Source organism: Balaenoptera musculus, chromosome 20, assembly GCF_009873245.2.
Source record: "Balaenoptera musculus isolate JJ_BM4_2016_0621 chromosome 20, mBalMus1.pri.v3, whole genome shotgun sequence".
Classification (NCBI taxonomy): domain Eukaryota; kingdom Metazoa; phylum Chordata; class Mammalia; order Artiodactyla; family Balaenopteridae; genus Balaenoptera; species Balaenoptera musculus.
The window spans coordinates 6,991,899-7,011,625 of record NC_045804.1 but is presented as its reverse complement, the minus strand read 5'-3'; the positions used below and the strand labels follow the sequence as shown (position 1 = coordinate 7,011,625).

Genomic DNA, 19,727 nt, shown 5'->3' with positions numbered 1-19,727 from the left:
GTCAAAAAATGAATACATAAATAAATAAATTTAAAAAAAATTTCAGAATGTGTTCTGCAGTTTTTTGATGTAGCGTTCCACACATCTCAGTTATGACATTTGCCAATCATGTTGTTAAAAGCATCGGTATCCCTATTGGTTTTCTGGTCCTTTTAATACTAAAAGATGTGACAAAATTCCTAGTATTATTATGGATTTGCCTATTTCTCCTTTTAGTTCTATCAATTTTGAGGCTAGAACATCAGATGCACACAAGTTTATAATTATTATGTTTTCCTAGTGACTTGTCTTACCATTATTGATTTTTTATTATTCAATTTCCTCCTTCCTATTATCTGGGTAGTTATACTTCTATTATTTGGGGGGTAGTTACATGAGAAATTATAACATGCATCCATGGCTTATCAAAGTCTAATATTAAGTGTTACTTTAATCTTAAATAATGCAAACCCTTAGAATTCTTCAACTTCATTTACCTCATCCCAACTTTTACTATGGTTGTGTATTTTAATTCTCTTTATATATTTTAAAACTATAAAGTGCTAATAATGCTTAAATGGTCTCTGTGTGTAATCTATATATCTATATATATCAATCCATGTACTTACCACTTTAATTGCTCTCCATTTTTTCCTATGTCTCTAGCTTCTGGGGTCATTTCCTTCTTCCTGAGGAACACCTTATAGTATTTCCTTTAGTACAAGGTCTGCTGGTGACAAATACTCTCAGGTTCTGGTTGTCAAAGTTGCTTTTTATATCATCTTCATTCTTAAAGGATATTTTCACTAAGGATAGAATTCTAGGTTGGCAGCTATATTCTTTTCAGCACTTTGGAGATTTAATTCCACTGTCTGCTGGTTTATATTCTTCTGTTGAGAAGATGACTGTCAGTCTTATTGCTGTTCCTTTGAAAGTAACCTCTTTTCCCCCCCTTCTGGTGACTTTTAAGATTTTCTCCATATTTTGTTTTCATCCATTTTGGTATTTCTATGTGTGTTTTTATTTATCCTGCTTAGGACTTGTAGTGATTCTTGAATACGTGGCTGCCTTTAAGTATCTCAAAGGGGCTTGATTCTGGCTCAGCATTTCCATTGCCCTGCCTCTGCCAGGTTCTTTTTTTTTTTTTTTTTTTTAAATATTCATTTATTTATTTATGGCTGTGTTGGGTCTTCGTTTCTGTGCGAGGGCTTTCTCTAATTGCGGCAAGCGGGGACCACTCTTCATCGCAGTGCGCGGGCCTCTCACTTTCGCGGCCTCTCTTGTTGCGGAGCACAGGCTCCAGACGCGCAGGCTCAGTAATTGTGGCCCACGGGCCCAGCCGCTCCACGGCAAGTGGGATCCTCCCAGACCAGGGCTCGAACCCGTGTCCCCTGCACTGGCAGGCAGACTCTCAACCACTGCGCCACCAGGGAAGCCCCCAGGTTCTTTTTTTTTTCCCCCTACTATTTATTTATTTATTTAAAAAAATTATTTATTTATTTATTTTTGGCTGCATTGGGTCTTCGCTGCTGCACGCGGGCTTTCTCTAGTTGTGGCTACTCTTCGTTGAGGTGCGCAGGCTTCTCATTGCGGTGGCTCCTCTTGTTGCGGAGCACGGGCTCTAGGCCCATGGGCTTCAGTAGTTGTGGCATGCGGGTTCAGTAGTTGTGGCTCGTGGGCTCTAGAGTGCAGGCTCAGTAGTTGTGGCGCATGGGCTTAGTTGTTTCGTGGCATGTGGGATCTTCCCGGACCAGGGAATCAAACTCGTGTCCCCTGCACTGGCAGGCGTTTTCTTAACCACTGCGCCACCAGGGAAGTCCCTCTACTATTTATTTATTTATTTATTTATCTGGCTGTGCCAGGTCTTAGTTGAGGCACATGGGATCTAGTTCCCTGACCAGGGGTGGAACCCGGACCCCCTGCATTGGGAGTGCGGAGTCTTAGCCACTGGACCGCCAGGGAGGTCCCTCTGCCCAGGTCCTGATGAAGCTCCCTTGGCCACTACAGCAGCTGCTTGGCTGTCTCCTCCCTGCCTCCAGCATTCCCCTCTCTCTCACTGTTCCAGGCGTGCAGTGGCTGTGCAGCACATGGCAGCAAATAAGCGGACGTTTGCTTGAGCCCTGACAGAAGTGACAGAGCTGAGCATCACAGCCTTTCTGCACCTGCCAACCACCCCCTTCTCCAACTTCAGGGTCCAGTTCAAGAACTCTGTGGAGCCTTCCGAATCCTCCCCCCTCCAAACATCTGCTTACTATCCATCATAATTGCGCAAAGCAGGCATATTTTGAGGATGTTTAGCTCTTTGATTTGCCAACTGTGAGACGGTGCACGTGCAAAGGTTATCAGGATGAAATGTGAGTAGAAGCAATAGCCCAAACTTAGACACAAAGTGATGCAAGAATATCCAAGGGAACTTGCTCACAATTTCCTTACAAGAAAGCTAAGAAATACAAACTATTAGTCTTCTATCCATTTTGTGTTTTGTTAGAATTAACAGAAAACTGACCAGTTAAAAAATACTCAAATTTAGGTATGAGTTAGATTTTGAGCTGCCAAATTTGACTTGGGGAAAATAAACACAGAGGAGGTAAGAGCCACAAAAGCAAGCCCACAAGGGCAAAAGGTACAACTCACAAGGGCAAAAGCTCGTGGAAAACAATGATCTCAATGAAAATATTTTTAAGTGAAAATGAAAATAGAAGAAAAACTGAATTGCATTGTATAGAAAACCGACCAAGGAATTAAACTGGCTAAATAGAGTAACAGTTCACTCCAGAGGAAAGCTTTACTGATGAAAGTCCTTCTGTGTGGTGTGATTCTTATTAAAAATTTAGCTCTGGGCTGCCACCTGGGCTTTATGACTGAGCAGATTCAGTCAAACTCAAATAACCTGTTGTAAACAGCGCCGTATGGAGCCTCCAGCAAGTTCCAACGGGAGACTCACCACGCAGACTCCAGGGTGTTGGAACAGAACCACGACTCCTTTTACAGATAACTCTTCTTCTGTTGAGGAACAGCTCCAGCTACCTAATCAGGGGAATCAAGTGACCATGCGGCCTGAGCTGCCCATCACAACCCACCAAGCCAATCTGAGGAGTAATTAACACAGCCCAGAAATAGATGTGACGGTCTCTCGGACCTGGGAACAATGACTGTTTGCAGTGTCTTGTGTTGGGGGGAGGGTAAGATCATCTTTGTGTAAAGAGTAGTTGCGTCTTGGGACCTCCCCGGCGGTCCAGTGGTTACGACTCTCCGCTTCCACTGCAGGGGGGCGCAGGTTCGATCCCTGGTCGGGGAACTAAGATCCCACATGCCTCGCGGCGCAGCCGAAAAATTAAAAAAAAAAGGAAAGAAAAGTAGTTGCGTCTTGTTACATGGAAGCATAAAGCTGCTCTTATGAAGTTCAAATATGCACAGAAGAGTGCTTACGGATGCAGAGCAGCCAAAAAGGTGGCAGAGCTGCTGTTAACTCTCAGCCCCAACCCACCCAGACTGCCCTGTGCTGCTGGGGCCGGGAAGCTGCTGAAGGCAGCATTGAGAGGGAGACCGCAAGGCTGGAGGGGAAAAAGGAGACGTGGCCCTTCCTGTTAGAGAAACCACAGCAACGCAGCTTTGCTCTGGCAGCAACAGCTGGTCCCAGCAGTGCGGTTCATTTGCGGTTTTCCACACTCCCAGCACCAGCTCACTGAGCCCTGAGATGGCAGCATCCCTCTACAGGGCCCCTCCTCCAAGCCTCGACCGTTTAATGCCAACCTCTTCCCTTTGCTCCCCAGTCCTGGGAGCGATAACTGTGTCCTGTGACCACTACAGCTGTGACACCTGAGTCCCCTGGGCCCTCTCCTTTCTCCACCGCCTGTTAACGACGGCTGTGGCCTCCCGTCGGAGCTGTTACAGCCACACACCTTGCTCAGTACCTTCCTGTGTACATGCCACCTCCCCAACTGTAAGCGCCCCATAGGAGGGACGACCTAACGCCTTTTGAGGATCCCACACCCCGCCTGACGCCTTAGGGATCAATACTTAACTTGTTGGTGGCTTGATTCTCATCTCACGTTTCTTACTCCTCCTCTTCCTTGCAGAGAAGATGGGCACCCAGTCACTTATTCTCTTCCAGAAAGACTTTTTTCCCTTAAAAACCACCTCATACCCCTCCCCCTGTCTCTTTCCGGCTCTCTGGTGGGAAGCCCATCTGTCCCCACCTTCTGTTTCTGGGCCCTCTCTGGGTCCTTTCAGATGCAGTAAAATGAAAGCCAGGAGGAAGAAGGCCCAACACCCTCTCAGGCAGTTTTAGCAGCAGGAGAAATCAGGGCTTTGTAAGAAGCCCTGCTAGAAAAAGGTGCAGTGAAATTCATCTCCTGAGGACAGCCTGAGAATCATCAATAGTGAGTGACAGCAGGAACCCGGGAGCTCGCAGTATCGGAAAACATACACCAAAGGTTTCAAGATTCAGAAGTTTGTTTCATGTCTTTATTGACCAGAGACAGAAAAAAAGGGTCACGGCATTTCAGACTTTATTCAAACACACAAATGGTAACAAAGGGCACCCACAAGTGACAGGCATGGTCCCTAAGGCCTGGCTCAAAGGCCATGCTGGAGGGTGTGGGTGACTTCTCAGCCCTACTCCCTCAGCATCTCTGTCCCTTCCTCCTCTGCACCTCACGGACACCCCTGAGATCAGTTAAAATTGTGCAGAAACTAAGTTACTCTAGAGGAGGTTGGGCCCTGCCTCACTGCCAAGAAAGAGGAACAGGTTCTGAGGAGAAGATGGAAGCGGGCTTCTGGGGTCGTCACTCAGGAGATGCCAGGCTGCTCCCTGGGTCTGGCCTGCATCACCCACGGCCTCGGACCTGGGCAGGGAAGGAAGCAGGGAGACACTCCCCACGTGGCAGCCCTGGGCAGCTGGAGAGCGTGGGTCACTGGTCATGTGATACCCCCAGCCAATGGCCAGACCTCTGCCTGAAGTTACTCTCCCGGAGGGAGAAGGCTTTCAAGAAAGAAACACCAACTAGGTTCATAAAGGGCTTGGGTAAAATACTTTTCCAGAAACCTTAAGAAACGAATCTCTCTCGGATTCCTGGAGCATTGGAACAACTGAAATTGTCGTGGGGTTGCCGCCAGGAGGGAAACTTGGTGAAAGGCAGCCCTCTAGTTCCTCAGATCACTTAGCAAGGGGCTCAGCAGTCTTTTCGCAGGCTCCACGGTGGACCTCTGAGAAGCATGATGAAAGAAACAATGCATCCTGAGGGGCTGGCCCACGCCTCCTCGCTCCTTCTCGCTGGCTTGGGACCAGAGGCTGATCATCAGGTGAGCCCCAGAAAGCAAATCTGACTGGGCACGAGGCCCCAGATGCAGCTGCTTTCCCTCCTTTCAGTCTGACACGGTTCTCATTCAAATCGGCCAAAGAGCACCTTGCCCATAGTTCTGTCCTACTGAGGGCAGCTTTTCCTTGACTCACTCAAAATCTTTTTTTTTTTTTTTTTTTTCCCTGAAAGATGACAGGATGGACATCTGTCACCTTTCTGAAGGGGTGACTGTTTTTATTGTAGGTAGAAGTTCCTCTAACATTTTACAACTGTAAAAATCCTGGGCTCGGGCCAGACTTCAGAGGTGCCGACGTGCACGTTCACGTTGGTGCGCAGACACGGCGTGTCAGCAGACGCCCTGGATACACACTTCTACCCTACTCTACACAGACACGTGAGGGCAACGTGCGAATCCTGGAGAAGAGTTAGGCCACCTGGGCAGGGGCAGGTCACAGGCTCAGAAGACATTTGGCATAGTCGATAGTCATTTCCAAAACACCATGACCCCAGACCCACGCAGTAAGCAGCTGAGCTGTGGAGCAGAGAGAACCTCAGCTTTGAAGGTGCCCAGGAGCCTTGGACTTGAGGGGGCTTTTATGGATGGAGCATTCCCCACGGGCACCTCCCCCTCCTCCAGACCATCTGCCACCCTAAGAAAGTCACCCGAGGAAAAGTCAGGATTCTCTGGCCCCTTTGCGTTCCATGACTGCTCATCGAGACTCAAAAGCTTAGAGAGTCCAGTTACGAGCTCTGAGGGCACAGCCCAAAGGAGGACTTTCCTCCTCTGGGTCCAACAGCATTTGATCCTCGACGCCTTGGCGCTCCACAGAAAGGAGTGGTGGTGAGGGCTAGGTCAGAGATGGCGGAGTCCTCCGACTGCCCAGCAAACGCACACACACTATGGGGGATGGGGGGGGGGCTCACTGACGCCGCCCAGGTCAGAAACCAAGAAGAGACACAAATATCGCACTTTTGGTCAAGGCATTTCCAAGAGACGATCACAAAAATGATACCACTTTTGGATACTACAACATAACACATTTGGCAACTTTCAAAGAAAACAGCCGTTCCCCACCCCAAGCTATCGAGGGTCCAAAGTCCCTTTACCCTCAGCCCCAGTTTAAAAAGTCAGGGAAGGAAGATGGGCCAATGGAGGGCAAGAAAAGGCTGCAGAAGCAGTTACACCAACTACCTAAAGCGCCCATCAGTCTGTCTGTCTCATTCGGCGCAGGATGCCGCCTACCTCAAACCTCTTCTTGGGGAGAAAGCAAGCTATCTGGGGGATCCAGGCTGCTGGAGACAAACGAGGCAAAGCTGAACATGGTAGTAGCTGGGTGCCCCGAATCCAGAGCTGCGATCCCCAGTCTCCAACCACAACCAAGGACACCCTATCCTCCCCCTCCTCCAAGAGGCTTTGTTCATAGGAATGTGGGGTACTCTGGCAACTCTATCCAAACCTCAGTTCAACAGCCTGAAGCTAGAACCCTTTGCATCTGCTGCATTATTTTGGGGTGCATGGGCGGGGAAAGATGGTGTTACAAAGCGGCTGCCAACGTCCAACATGGCCCACTCAGGTGGAAACATGGCACAGCGCAGGGAAAAACCTCTTCGTTTGCTCCAGCTTCCTTGAAGCACAGCATATGTGCAAAGACCTAGGCCTTCCTCTTCCCCTCCCCCTAGCCCTAGATCAGCTCCAGCTGGGAACCCGGCCCAGCTGCTCTTGTAAAGATTTGTTATAACACTGGCTAAGAAAACAGAAGCAGGTACTGAAAAGGTATTCTGCAGCCGGAAGCGGCCTCTGTCTTCCGGCTCCTGTGGGTGGGGCTGGGGTTCCTTTGGTTTTGACCAGAACACTTCTCCACCGGGGGGCCAGGCTCAGCTTTGCTTTGCAGTAGCTCGGTTACTGTACAGGAGCAAGATTTAACTTCACAGAGGTGCTCTGCTGGGTTGCTCTCTCGTCGGTTAGGACTCCGGACTTTACATCCGAGATCCTCTCTCCTGAAGAATCTGGAAGGGGAAGGTGGGGGAGAGGGCTGAGGCTTGGAGGCTGGATGCAGACTGCTTTGGGGCGGCGGTTGCTTACCAGACCGCCGAGGGAAGAGAAAGAGACCCAGAGCCGCTTTCCACTGGACCCCGCGGAGCAGCACGACAATCCCTGTTGCCAGGCAACCGGCCCTGAAGCACTGCAGTCGTAAAAGACTTTTGCTGAACACGGTCAGGCCTAAGTTTATGTGCTGTTGGACCACTTCCCCTGTGAGAAAGGACACGGTCCGGGCTCACCACATACTGATGATTTAGAAGCATGTATGTGTGTCTGTGTACGAGGGGGCACAGTGGAGGAAAAAAGATAACAGTGTGCAACCATTTTCAAGTAACTTCAGGGCGTCAGGGGGCGGGGGGAATCACAAAGGTAACCAAACACCTTTTCTCTTGAGATGGCAGAGAAAGAGAGAGAGAGAGAGAACAGTTTCAAAATATAAAGGTAAAATACTTTCCAATTTTGAGTTTCAGAATTCTCACCTTATAGTAATTAATGGCCATAGCTTTTCTTTTTCATTGATTTGACAGAGGCTGGGAAAAGACTACCCTATTTTGGTTCACGTGTCCTAACTAAAAGCCTCTGTCACTGCTCCAAAAATCCTGATTTAATTTACAACAGTCAGGGGCTCCCCTGGTGGCGCAGTGGATAAGAATCCGCCTGCCAATGCAGGGGACACAGGTTCGTTCCCTGGTCCAGGAAGATCCCACATGCCACAGAGCAACTAAGCCCGTGCGCTACAACTACTAAGCCTGTGCTCTAGGGCCCGCAAGCCACAACTACTGAAGCCCGTGCGCCTAGAGCCCATGCTCTGCAACAAGAGAAGCCACCGCAATGAGAAGCCCGCACACTGCAACAAAGAGTAGCCCCCACTTGCCGCGACTAGAGAAAGCCCGCGTGCAGCAACAAAGACCCAACACAGCCAAAAAAAAAAAAAATTACAACAGTCAAAAGGCCAAAATGAAGGGGAAATGCAAAGCTGGCTTGAGAAGGAAAGGGAAGAACCCGTGAGCAACAGTTCAGGCAAGGCCTGCGCAGGGGCTGGGAGCAAAGAGTCAGAGACGAAAGTGGGGTGAAGCGACTTACCTTTGCCTTCTCGCTCGGCTCAATGACAATGCCATTGGTAGAATTATTTAATTCTCTGGAGACAACACAGAGGAATTCTGCCTGATCCTCATTTCCATAGTTATAGGAAGATCCGATGCTGATTAGCTGATAAAACAAGAATATGGTGAACATACAAATAGTGATCTTAAAATATTTAAGTGCCACACAAATCAAACCCTCCTCCTCACTCAACTTTTGTTGTTTTGCTTCTCAAAGGATGAAGAATTCTCTGGGTCTATCAAGGCCCCAGGGGATAACTGGATCTCAGCTGTTCACCAGGCTTCCCCAAAGAAAAGTGTGAGTTCTGCCACTGTCCCCTCACCCAAGCACTTGAAACAGTGCCAAAGGCAGCAGCCAGGATTGATACGGTCATATTATTCCTTCTAGCAAACACTGAGGGGAACTAGAATGCTTCTGTGAATGAAAACGGACACTTGCTTCAGCCAAAACACCTACACGGAGCTGGCTCACCTTTAAGCAGAAGTCCTAGACAGGAGACTGGCGCTCGGGAGGCTCTGGAAAGCACCACACGAGTCACTGGAGAGCTACTCTAAGCCAAATGCTGCTGGAACTTCTAACCTTTTTGGTGAACTGAACTCAGGCTCTAGTCTAAACAGGAAATACACATGCAGAGAGGGAGAAGCTGAGCCCGAGGGTGTGGTCATCCTGGCAAGTCCGCAAGGCTTCAAGTCGGGAGACCATGACTGACTTGCTGTATGACCGGGCTGCGGACACCTCAGCCTTCCTGGGCCTTAACTTCCTCCTCCGTGTAATGGAGTCAAAGGGAGCAGACTTGGTCCTCCCACAGCACATCAATAAGATGAGAAAAAACAGGATAAATTATTCATTAGTTTCACAAAGAATAGTTTTAAGAAGTTGTTATAGGGGCTTCCCTGGTGGCACAGTGGTTAAGGATCCACCTTCCAAGGCAGCGGACACGGGTTCGAGCCCGGGTCCGGGAAGATCCCACGTGCCGCGGAGCAGCTAAGCCCGTGCGCCACAACTACTGAGCCTGCGCTCTAGAGCCTGCGAGCCACAATGAAGAGTAGCCCCCGCTCGCCGAAACTAAAGAAAGCCCGGGTGCAGCAACGAAGACCCAACACAGCCAAAAATAAATAAATAAATTTATATTAAAAAAAAAAAGTTGTTATAATATCCTTCGTCTTTGAAACTTTATAGCAGGGAAAAAATACTTCTGGAGTGGAAGTATGGTGACATTTTGAACAAGAACACCTGAACAAGAACTAGGCTGACACATGCAGGTAGCACTGATTCTGCAGTGGAAGCTAAGTGTGAGGAATCATCCAGTATTGGCTCTGAAGACAGAGACACCTGGGTGTTTGATCTATAACATAATACTGTTAACACATAGGGTAACTCTTATTTAAGAAGGTAAGCTTATGGTGACAGCTCAGCTCACCTCTTAAACTCTACCTAAAAACAGGCAGGAATCACTGAATTTATAACACAGTCACTCTATTCATGCTCAGCCTCCCTGTGTTTTGAAGACAACAGATGAACAATTCTGCCATCTAATGGAAGAAAGCAGTAAAATCCTGGCTCTCAGACACTGTTTTGATGCCTCAGTCACAAGCACAAAGCTAAAGAACAGAAACCCACAGAGTGAATGGAAAGGACCTCGCCACCCTCCTTGATGTCTCATCCCTTCACATCACAGCTGTTCACTACGCCGTGCATGGTGGATGGCGCACATACTCGGAATGATGAAGATCTGATCCTGGGATAAGCAAAGGGAGGGTTGTTGCTAAACCCTAGTCTTCTTTAGCTACTTATTCTAGAATGTGTCAACAAAGCACTTTTTTTTTTTTTTTTTACATCTTTATTGGAGTATAATTGCTTTACAATGGTGTGTTAGTTTCTGCTTTATAAACACAGCACTTTTGAAAGGAATCCCTCTGAGGGAAAAAAGCCCAGAGAGGCACTTGCAAGCCTAAACAAGCTGGCTGGCTCTCTCTGGGGAGAACCACGAGGAAACTCTGGATATGAAGCTGGGAGACACAAGCCTATCCTCAGTTCTCCCCAACTCATCACGTCCTACCACGCAAAGAATCCACGCGGAGTGGCTCCTTCTCCGTTTTGGAACAGGATCACACCTGGCCCCCACCCGACTCCCAGGGTGATTAACTGGCTACAGACGGTGACTGGCTCCGAGGCTGAGATACAGGGCTGCTCCCACGTAAGAAACATTACCTGTTCGAATTTCCAACCGTCAGACATAGTGGACACCATCTGCGTAAGCTCCTCTTCTTGGCACTGCAGGACTCTGTACACGTGCTTCACGGGGCCCTGTGACAACCACACACAGACTCTGAGGACCGGTTTCAAGGGCACAGCAGTTTGCAGCTGCCTCGGTGAGGCTCTCCAAAAAATAAAGACTGGAAAGGAGTTTGCTTGGAATTTTTTTCTTGGCGGCCACCCACTATCCCCTTTGCAAGCAGCACTGTAGTTTTTCAATAAAAACTTACCCAAGAAAGAAAATAAGGGGTCGAAGAACATGAATAAAATAAAATAATCCTGAACTCTGGAGGGATGAATTATGTGAGTGACCATGCTGATAAACTGAAGACTTCATCTATTTCCCAAAGTAGAAAATAAGAGTAAAACTGCTCTGGACAAGAAAGCCACATTTTCTTCTTCAGTCACTATAGCTGACATACATGCTGAAAATGCAGACCATATCTTGGTTTATTCAGAATGATACCTTATATATGGGAATAATACATTAAATAGGGACCCCATAACATACACATGTTCAAGCTATTCTACCCTCTGCTGAAGCTACTTGGAAGTGCTTCAGTGTTACATGGTAACATTCCTGTTATAGATATGCGTATAATAAAAAACAAATATTTGGTCTTTGTTCCTGGTTCCTGGCACATACCTCCTAAAACCTTTGGAAACTCCTGAGTGACAGAAGTGTCTTTTGGGGACTTCCCTCGTGGTCCAGTGGGTAAGACCTCTCGCTCCCAATGTAGGGGGCCCGGGTTCAATCTCTGGTCGGGGAACTAGATCCCACGTGCATGCCGCAACTAAGAGTCCGCATGCCGCAACTAAAAGATCCCTTATGTTGCAACAAAGATCCGCGTGGCAGCCAAGACAAACAAACAAACAAACAAACAGGGGGAGTGTCTTTTGTATGCTAATGAGCTGGTCACCAGAAAGACTGAGAGAGTTAGAGGATTAGAACTTTCAGCCCCATCCTGTGACCCTGGGGGAAGGGGGAGGGACTAGAGATTGAGTTCAATTACCAAAGGCCAATGATATAATCAATCTTCCCTACCAAATGGAACATCCTGAAAAACCCCTAAGCGATGGGGTTCAGGGAGCTTCCAGGTTGGCAAACACACCCGTGTGTTGCGCAGTTGGGGGGTGGCGCGTGCTGACTACACGGGGACAGAGGCTCCTGTGCTCAGGACCCTTTAGGACTTCACCCCATGGATCTCTTCATCTGGCTGTTCATTTGTATCCTTCATAATAAACTATAGTAAGTAGAGCATTTCCTGAGTTCCACGAGATAGTCTAGTAAATTACTGAACGTGAAGGGGGCATTGTGGGAGCCCCCGAATTTGTCGCCAAGCCAGACAGAGTGCAGGCGGCTGGCGACCCAGACTTACGACTGGTGTCTGAGACCCGTGGAGTCTGACGCTGACTCTGGGTGGTCAGGGTAAGGACAGGATTGAACTGTTGGTCACCCAGTTGGTGTCAAAGATTAAGAGAAAGGCCATTTGCTGGCCAGACTCAACTCTCTAGAACATAAGTTAGAACCTAAAGCCTAAAGGCAGAGCAACGGAAATGGATGCCCCAGAGCCGTAGCACTAAGGCCCCTACACTTCACTGACACTTGTGATCTGGCCCAAGGGGGACGAGACGCCCAGTCACGAGAGAGCCAGGGTGGCTGCAGGGAGGCAAGCTTGCCAGATGGAAGTTCCAGTTCCCAGAAGGACAATTACAGGCGCACAGGAGGACTCGGCATTTAGCAATCTGGGACCATTCCGTGTTGGGTGCAAAGCTGCACACTCACTGCCCATCCCAGAGGGCATAAGGCACAAACAGCAAGCCAGGTTCATAACAATGACTCCTGGTCATGGAGAGAGGGGTCAGTTATGTTCAATCGGATTTTAAGGAAATATGGACTGTTTCCTTAAGAATGATGAAAACTTAACACTTTTTCAAAAGGACAAGCTGGCTTCAGCTACCTGGAAAATTAGTTTTAGAACAACTTGGGGAATACTGGATAAATAAAAGCAGCTACTGATCACCGAGCGCTACAAGCCCCAAGTGTTACACCCTTCTCTTCTAGTCTTCACTGCAGTCCTGGAAGGCAGGCGTTGGCTTCCTTCTACACGTGGGACACTGGTGTTCGCAGCGCAGTATCTTGCCCGAGCTGTACAGCGATTAAGCGGATTGGAGGTAGGGCTGGGACTTGAGCCCAGGTCGGCCTGACAACACTACAATCTTTCTTGTACACTTTGTCCTTCTACATGAGGTACAGCTACCATTAAACAAAGTGCTAAGATAAAAAAAATTTTCTTCCATGTAAAATATAGGACAAATCTTCCGACAATTTCAATTACTCTAGCCGTGCATTTCGGAAACAACCAGATGTTTTATAAGATGTAGAGCATCCAAAAGACCTGATAGTGGTCACAGCTGTCAAAGTCCCAGGTATTTAAGATATCTGTACTGCCTCTTTTTTTATTCTTCTCTTCCAAAGTAAACCATTGGTGCTCTCAAATGCACCAAGATTAATCACCTAGCAAAAAATAGTACCAGGGACAGCATAGTAATAGAATGGTGGCAGCCACTAAAAGGGATGTGATGTCACTGAGAAAAGGCAGAGTAGGTCCCCCACATCTTGGGCTTCGCCCTATTGCCTGCCATGTGTGTCTCCTTTCAATGCAGACAAGTTAAAGGAGATAACGTGTTTGAAGGGACAGCCACGGAAATCCACGCTCAGCCTTAGAGCCACGTGGGACAAATGCAAAAGGGGACGTCATTGAACAACATCAAATCCATTGCCCAGAGTTCCACTAAATAAAGAGGACAGATGGAAAGATCAATTAACATCAAAAGGGTCTTGACATTCCTAGAATAAAAAAGCTTCCAACTGGGTATAAATCCACAAGCCTCAGAATCTAGAGAACTAATTAACTGCTGTCATCAAACAGATGAGCATCTAACGATGCTCTCAAGGAATTTGCTAATGGCAAAGAACTGAGAGTGTTCAGGGGCCATGATTCGAATGGTTTCAAATGACATACTCTATGGTACCATCAATATTTATATTAAGCAATCAAAGGGGTTTTTTTGGAATGTGGAAAACTGAGGATGAGGCAATATTCTCAGAATGTCTGATCTATTAAGTATCTATAATAGTGAAAGATGCCATGTAAATATACTATGAGATGGCAGAAAGATTGGTGACACTAGATCATATTTCATATGGTAATCTGCAAACCAACTACAAGTTCATCTTTGAACATTAAAAAGGAGCCTTTCAGCCATTGGGCAGATGTAAGAGAACTAAATGAATAAGCCCTTCTTTCCACCTTTGCAAAGTGCTGGAGATAAAATGTATAAAAGAGTTCATTTTTTATCATAGGTGTCCGCTATTCCTCCAGATAATTCCATTTAGAGCCAGAAAAATTTTGATATATGAAGTCTAACAAAGAAAGAGCAAGGAACTATTTTTTTACTTTTGAAAAGGAACATACTGCCTTCTTATTTCAAGGAAAATTCTATATTGCAATAGATTAGATCTCAAGAAAGCGACCACCACCAGTATCTGATGGGGTAAGAGGCAAGTCATGCTGGAGTCCAACTCTGCCCCGTTACTGCAGCTAAACTCTCTTAAAATAGAGCCTAAATACATGAAAGGAAGTGTCTGTGTTTCTTGCTAGACTTTAAGCTTCTTGAAGGCGGGGACCTTCTCCTATCAGTTGGGGTCCCCAGGGCCTAACAGAAGCTATTGTGGCCACTTACTTAAGACACATGATGGATGATGCGACATGAAATGAGGTGAGAGTGCCTCACTGCCTTCCGTTCTCAAACTATGTGGCAAATTCTGTTTAATTTTTGTTACCATATCTACTAAGTTAACATAAAAATTCAGACTTCATAATAAAAGGAGAAGCTTGATATTATTTTCTTAGAAGCATGATTCACAAACCACTTGCAAAGTCTACACCATGACTGGTTTCAAGAGGCTGTCAGGAGCTGGATGTGACATGGTAACAGGCTGAAGGCCGGTCCTAATAAACAGAAGCCAACAGGCGGAAGGAAGCAAGACCTTGTTTGGCCTCCACGTGGACAAGAAGGGAGACAGATACTCTGCCGGAAAGAACAGGCTTTGAACCTCAAGTGCAGTGGCTTCTCCCACTGCCAAATGGAGAGCAGCCACAACCTCCTGCTCTTCTAAGGGGACACGGGGCTGTTTTGTCTTCTTTGTGATTTCTTCCCCTCTGTTTCCTTGTTCTGAACAAGTCTGGCAGAGTACACGCTGTCTGTCTGGCAGACGGACAGTGTTCCGCACAGCGACCTCCGGCTCTATGGGGAAAGGCAGGGCTCTGGCCAAGCAGCACATCATCCGTTTCAAATCACACCCAGACACATGGACAAAGAGAGCCACTTGGGGTATTTTCCCCTTAAGAGTTCAAAACCCATTACCTGTGAAGTTCTGTTCTCGTTGTCCCGTATCCTTTCCTTAACCAGTCGCACGAGAGACGCAATGTTGTAAAACTCCGCTTCCTCCAGCACACCTAGAAGGACCAAACTGTAGTTAGATGTGTGTCAATTCCCCAGAAAACGGCAGGAAGAGGCTGGAGTTCATGAGCTTGCTAAGAACTCCATCTTTCAAATGCAAGTCTAGTCTATCTCCTTCAGCCTGGCAAATGTTTCTTTGCTGTTTGGTGTGCACCCGTGACCTTTTCCCCAACGGCAGTGAGTCAACAGTGCTCTGTTTACTCCGTTTCACCCCTGCAGTTTCCCACCTGGCACCTTCCCCTGCTCTCCCTGCACCTGCCCGTTAGCTGCAGGACACCTTTACCATATGTCACTTAGTTCCTGGAACTAGTCCCATTGGACAACTCTTGAGCTTGCAATTTCTACACAGTTTGTCCTAAAAATGACCAAAGGTCTGTGTGCATGTGTGTGTAAATTTATGTGGACCAAATTTAACAAGATGCTTATTATTTGAACAATATAAAAGGCAGTCATTGAAAGAATCCCATGCATAGGACTTCCCTGGCGGTCCAGTGGTTAGGACTCGGAGCTTTCACTGCCATGGCCCTGGGTTCAATCCAAAAAAAAGAATCCCATGCTAAACCAAATCAAAGGCCTGAGACAGGATAACTAAATGGGATGTGTGATCCTGCACCAGGAAAAAAATTTGCTATGAATACCATTAATGGAACAACTGATAAAATTAGAATATAAGCTATAGTTAAGGTGTTTATCAATATTAAGTTTCCTGAATTTGATAACTGTATTGTGGTTATGTGAGAGAATGTCCTGTTCTTGAGAAATACACACTGCAGCATTAAGGGGTGAAGTCTGTAACCTAGTCTCAAATAGTTCTGAAATAAAAACTAGAAGAGGGAGAGGAAAAAGAGCGGGGAGGAGGAAACAGAGAATGAATTGTAACGCAAATATGACCAAAAAATGTTAAAAATTGGTGAATCTGGGTAAACGGAGTTCTTTGTACTATTCTTGCCCTTTTCTCTACATTTGAAATTATTTCAAAATGAATTTTTTTAAGGCATTAGAAAAGATGCTTCAGATTCCTCTTTTCAAGAAACAAGAGTACCCATGAGTTGGTAATTGCTGACGCTGGATGGTGGGTGGAATTTACTGCACTATTCCCATTACTTTGTATGCATTTGAAATGTTAAGGAAAAAAAAAAGGGAGGGGGCATTTAAAAAAAAAAAAAGGGAGAGTGATTCCTCTTTTGACTGGTTTTAACAGCAGTGTTCTGCAGCCACTTCATTAATTAGCACGGCCATTACAGCTTTCTCACGCAGAGCTAAAGCTCCCAGGTCAGGGTGCCCTGGCTCTAGGGACAGGCCCCAGCCTTCAACTGAATGCCTCAGTGAGACCAAGAGAGCCTTTTATTTTTTATTTTTTTTTATTTTTTAACATCTTTATTGGAGTATAATTGCTTTACAATGGTGTGTTAGTTTCTGCCTTATAACACAGTGAATCAGCTATACATATACATATATCCCCATATCTCCTCCTTCTTCCGTCTCCCTCCCACCCTCCCTATCCCACCCCCAAGACAGCCTTTTAGAAAGATTTCTAGACCCACTTACAGTCCAAATGCTCTACAAACCAAAAAGATGAGTCAAATAACGATGCACCTGACAACGGGCTGGAGAATGAATTAGGTCAGATGCAAAAATTTACAAGGAAGCATGAGACCAGTCTTAAAAGAAATGAGGCCAAGCCTTTATTATTATTTTTTTTTACAGCTGCAAGTTCAAACTAAAATTGAAAGTATGAATAGCTAAATGTCAGAGATTTGTTGCTTCAGGCTGTGGACATTCACTGCTAGTAATAAGTAAATGTAAAAAGGGGTCCTGACAATTCTGCAGGTTCAGAAAAAACTCCAAAGCTATCTCCAAAGCTGAGCTACGTAGCTTCCTTCTCCCGAAGGAGGCTGAAGCGAACCGAAAGGGGTTCCTTCAAGACCCTCTCAGACGAGACTAGGTAATTGGAGGCTCCCTATTTATTTTCGTAAAGCTTTCCTACACTATCTACTGCACATGAGCCTGATGAAAACCTCAAAATTCAAATCTCAGGACTTCCCTGGTGGTCCAGTGGTTAAGACTTCTCGCTCCCAATTCAGGGGGCACGGGTTCAATCTCTGGTTGGGGAACTAAGATCCCACATGCCGCATGGCGTGGCCAGAAAAAAATAAAATAAAATAAAATAAAATCTGTGGAAAAAAAATGTTCAAATCTGTGAAACAGCTTTAAAGATTTGACCTGAACTTTGAAAACGCCCAATGCAAACATCGTTCTTACCTTCTTCTGCCAACTCCTTCGTAATGATGAGCTTCCCATGGCGGAGGTAGTTCAGGATAGGACCAAAGTAGGTAGGGTCCCTGTCAATCAGATAGGCCCCTGTCTCGTCCTGCCAACCAAACATAAGGGTATCATTGTGGAGCTTTCAGATTAAGTCAGGGCAGGGTTTCCACCTCTCTGTCACAATTCATGAGTGAGAGGGCAAGTTTTGCTAGATATTTATCACAAGCTATTGGCAAGAAGCCTAGCTTTAATGTATCTTGTACTTCAAGATCATTTCAGGGAGGGTGTTACAGATGTACAGTCATATTCATCATCTAGGCGTTAACTTGAACTTCTAAAATTTTTACTCTGACACAATTACCAACATTCTTCCTTTGGGATACTTGTTGTAAAGAAACGGAGGAAGAAAATGCCATAGTTGCATGATCTAAATTTTTGCTTGAGATGGACACTCTGACTTCTCTATTGTCCCTGAATCACATTCCTAATTCTAAGAAAACCTCTGTTCAGTTGGCAATGCTCCAGAGCTCAGGGCCAACAACAGTGGGAGTCTGCATTGGCAGCTGTAACTCACACACTCCAGATCTGTGCCCACAGGAAGCTTGGCACAGCCAGGACTTGGCTCTGAGCAGTTTTAATCCTACTCATCTTTACAGTAAAGGGAACAAGAAGAAACTGGCTTCTACTGCAACAAGGAAAATTTAGGGTAGATCAAATAATTCCTTTAGAATAAGCAAGGTTTTGGAAACTCTTTAAAGTTAGGGCAGGACAGGTTTCCTTCAATCTGAGATTTATTACAGGAGAGGCAGGAAATGAATAAATGAAATCAACCAATGTTTACCCAACCCTAGCTCTGTTGCAAGGTAACAGCTAAGTGCTCTATGGGATATAAGGCGCTGTAAGCAATGATCAATGCTTTTAAGTCGGAAACTAAAAGATGAACGTGTAAAGTTAAAAAAACAACTCAGACAACAGCTCAAACTGAAAACGGGTTAGGCGTCTTGTCACCTCTCAACTCTCTGCTTAGCAGCCATGCATCTTGCCCAACAGCACTCTTTGGGTTTCATTTTCTCTGGTCTTAACGGGTCAGCTTAGGTTTGCACTGGCAAATGACAACCTCTTTCCAAGGAACGTATCTGATCTCAAATATCGACCTAAAACAATGACAGTTACCAGATAGGAGCTCAGGGACCAGGACCACAGGAAAGAAGTGTGATATCATGAGAAGCACTTCCTGCAGCTGTCGAAGCCATCATCAGACCCAGGCTTTCACCCAACTTGGCAGAGGGGTCCGAGAGGAAGTCTGAGAAAGCTACAAAGATGCCTTAGCTCACCCTGACCCAGTTCTGGATGCATCTGGCACAGGCGGTGAGGGGCTGACGAGGAGCCCGGGGAAAACGCATGCAGACCTGAGGGGCTGGGATGAGAGGTGCAGAGAGGAATACGGAGAAGGGGTGTGGAGTGGGTTCTCGTGGGTGAAGGTGGGCACAGTATGGGGAAGGAGCCGCTGAGAACGAAGGGTGGCGTCAGAGAGAAAGCCCGCGTGCGCCTGAGGATGGGGGAGAATAGCCCCGGGGGTTAGCCTGGCGGGGAAAGAGGAGGAGGAGGGGGTCCCGGCCCGAGGTGCCCGCCAGTGAGAAGCGTGTTGCAGGAATCGGGGGACAAGCCTAGGAGGAACGAGGGGGTCCGAAGGCCGGGGGCGCGCCCGAGGGCGGGGCACACCTTGTCCGAGTCCAGCTCCGGGTCCTCCTGGCAGCAGAGGCGGCAGAGAAAAGACTTGGGCTCCCGGCCTAGGGTCTGCCTGGTGGTCACGAAGTAGGTGCCGCCCACGTTCAGCCGGACCCAGCGGGCGGCGCCACCGCCCCCTGCCCGCTCGGGAGGTCCGGGACCCGGCTCCAGCGGCTGCGCTGCGGCGGTGGGCTGGCGGCCGTGCCCGCGGGGCGTGGGGCCAGCAGGGCGAGGGCTGGGGGGCCCGCGACCCGGGCCGCCCCCGTCGCCCAGCCCACTCCCACCACCCCCTCCCAGCCCCGCCATCGCCGGGTCCAGTTGCAGCTCCGCCATCTTGGGCCGCCGCCGCCGCCGCCGCTGCCCGCGCGCCGCCGGGCCGGCCCATCTCTTGGCAGGGAGAGCCGGGCCGGCCCATCGGCGGGGGAGGGGCCGGCGGAGAGGGACGGGAGCGCCCCCAACCAGCTCCCGGGGACCCTGGCAGTAGAGGCTAGGCGCCCGCCTTCGGGGACGGGACTTCCGGAACC

General features: G+C 47.6%; 1 protein-coding gene across 1 annotated transcript; it reads right to left on the bottom strand.

Annotated features, from left to right (window-relative positions):
• Positions 1-5,403: 5,403 nt before the first annotated feature.
• On the bottom strand, positions 5,404-19,675 carry KCTD2 (potassium channel tetramerization domain containing 2). Its single transcript, XM_036836046.1, has 6 exons — positions 19,198-19,675; positions 17,473-17,581; positions 15,115-15,206; positions 10,639-10,734; positions 8,407-8,532; positions 5,404-7,289 (listed from the first exon to the last, which is right to left on the bottom strand). The coding sequence occupies exons 1-6, from the start codon at positions 19,534-19,536 to the stop codon at positions 7,260-7,262; spliced, it is 792 nt and encodes a 263-aa protein (XP_036691941.1). The 5' UTR covers positions 19,537-19,675; the 3' UTR covers positions 5,404-7,259.
• Between the last annotated feature and the right edge of the window lie 52 nt (positions 19,676-19,727).

Coding starts and splice junctions, on each gene's coding strand:
- KCTD2 (XM_036836046.1), bottom strand. CDS start 19,536: ATGGCGGAGCTGCAACTGGACCCGGCGATGGCGGGGCTGGGAGGGGGT. Junction 10,735..15,114: donor ACGAGAACAGAACTTCACAG/GTAATGGGTTTT, acceptor TGGTTGTCACAG/GGCCCCGTGAAGCACGTGTA. Junction 8,533..10,638: donor ACGGTTGGAAATTCGAACAG/GTAATGTTTCTT, acceptor TTGTTTTATCAG/CTAATCAGCATCGGATCTTC.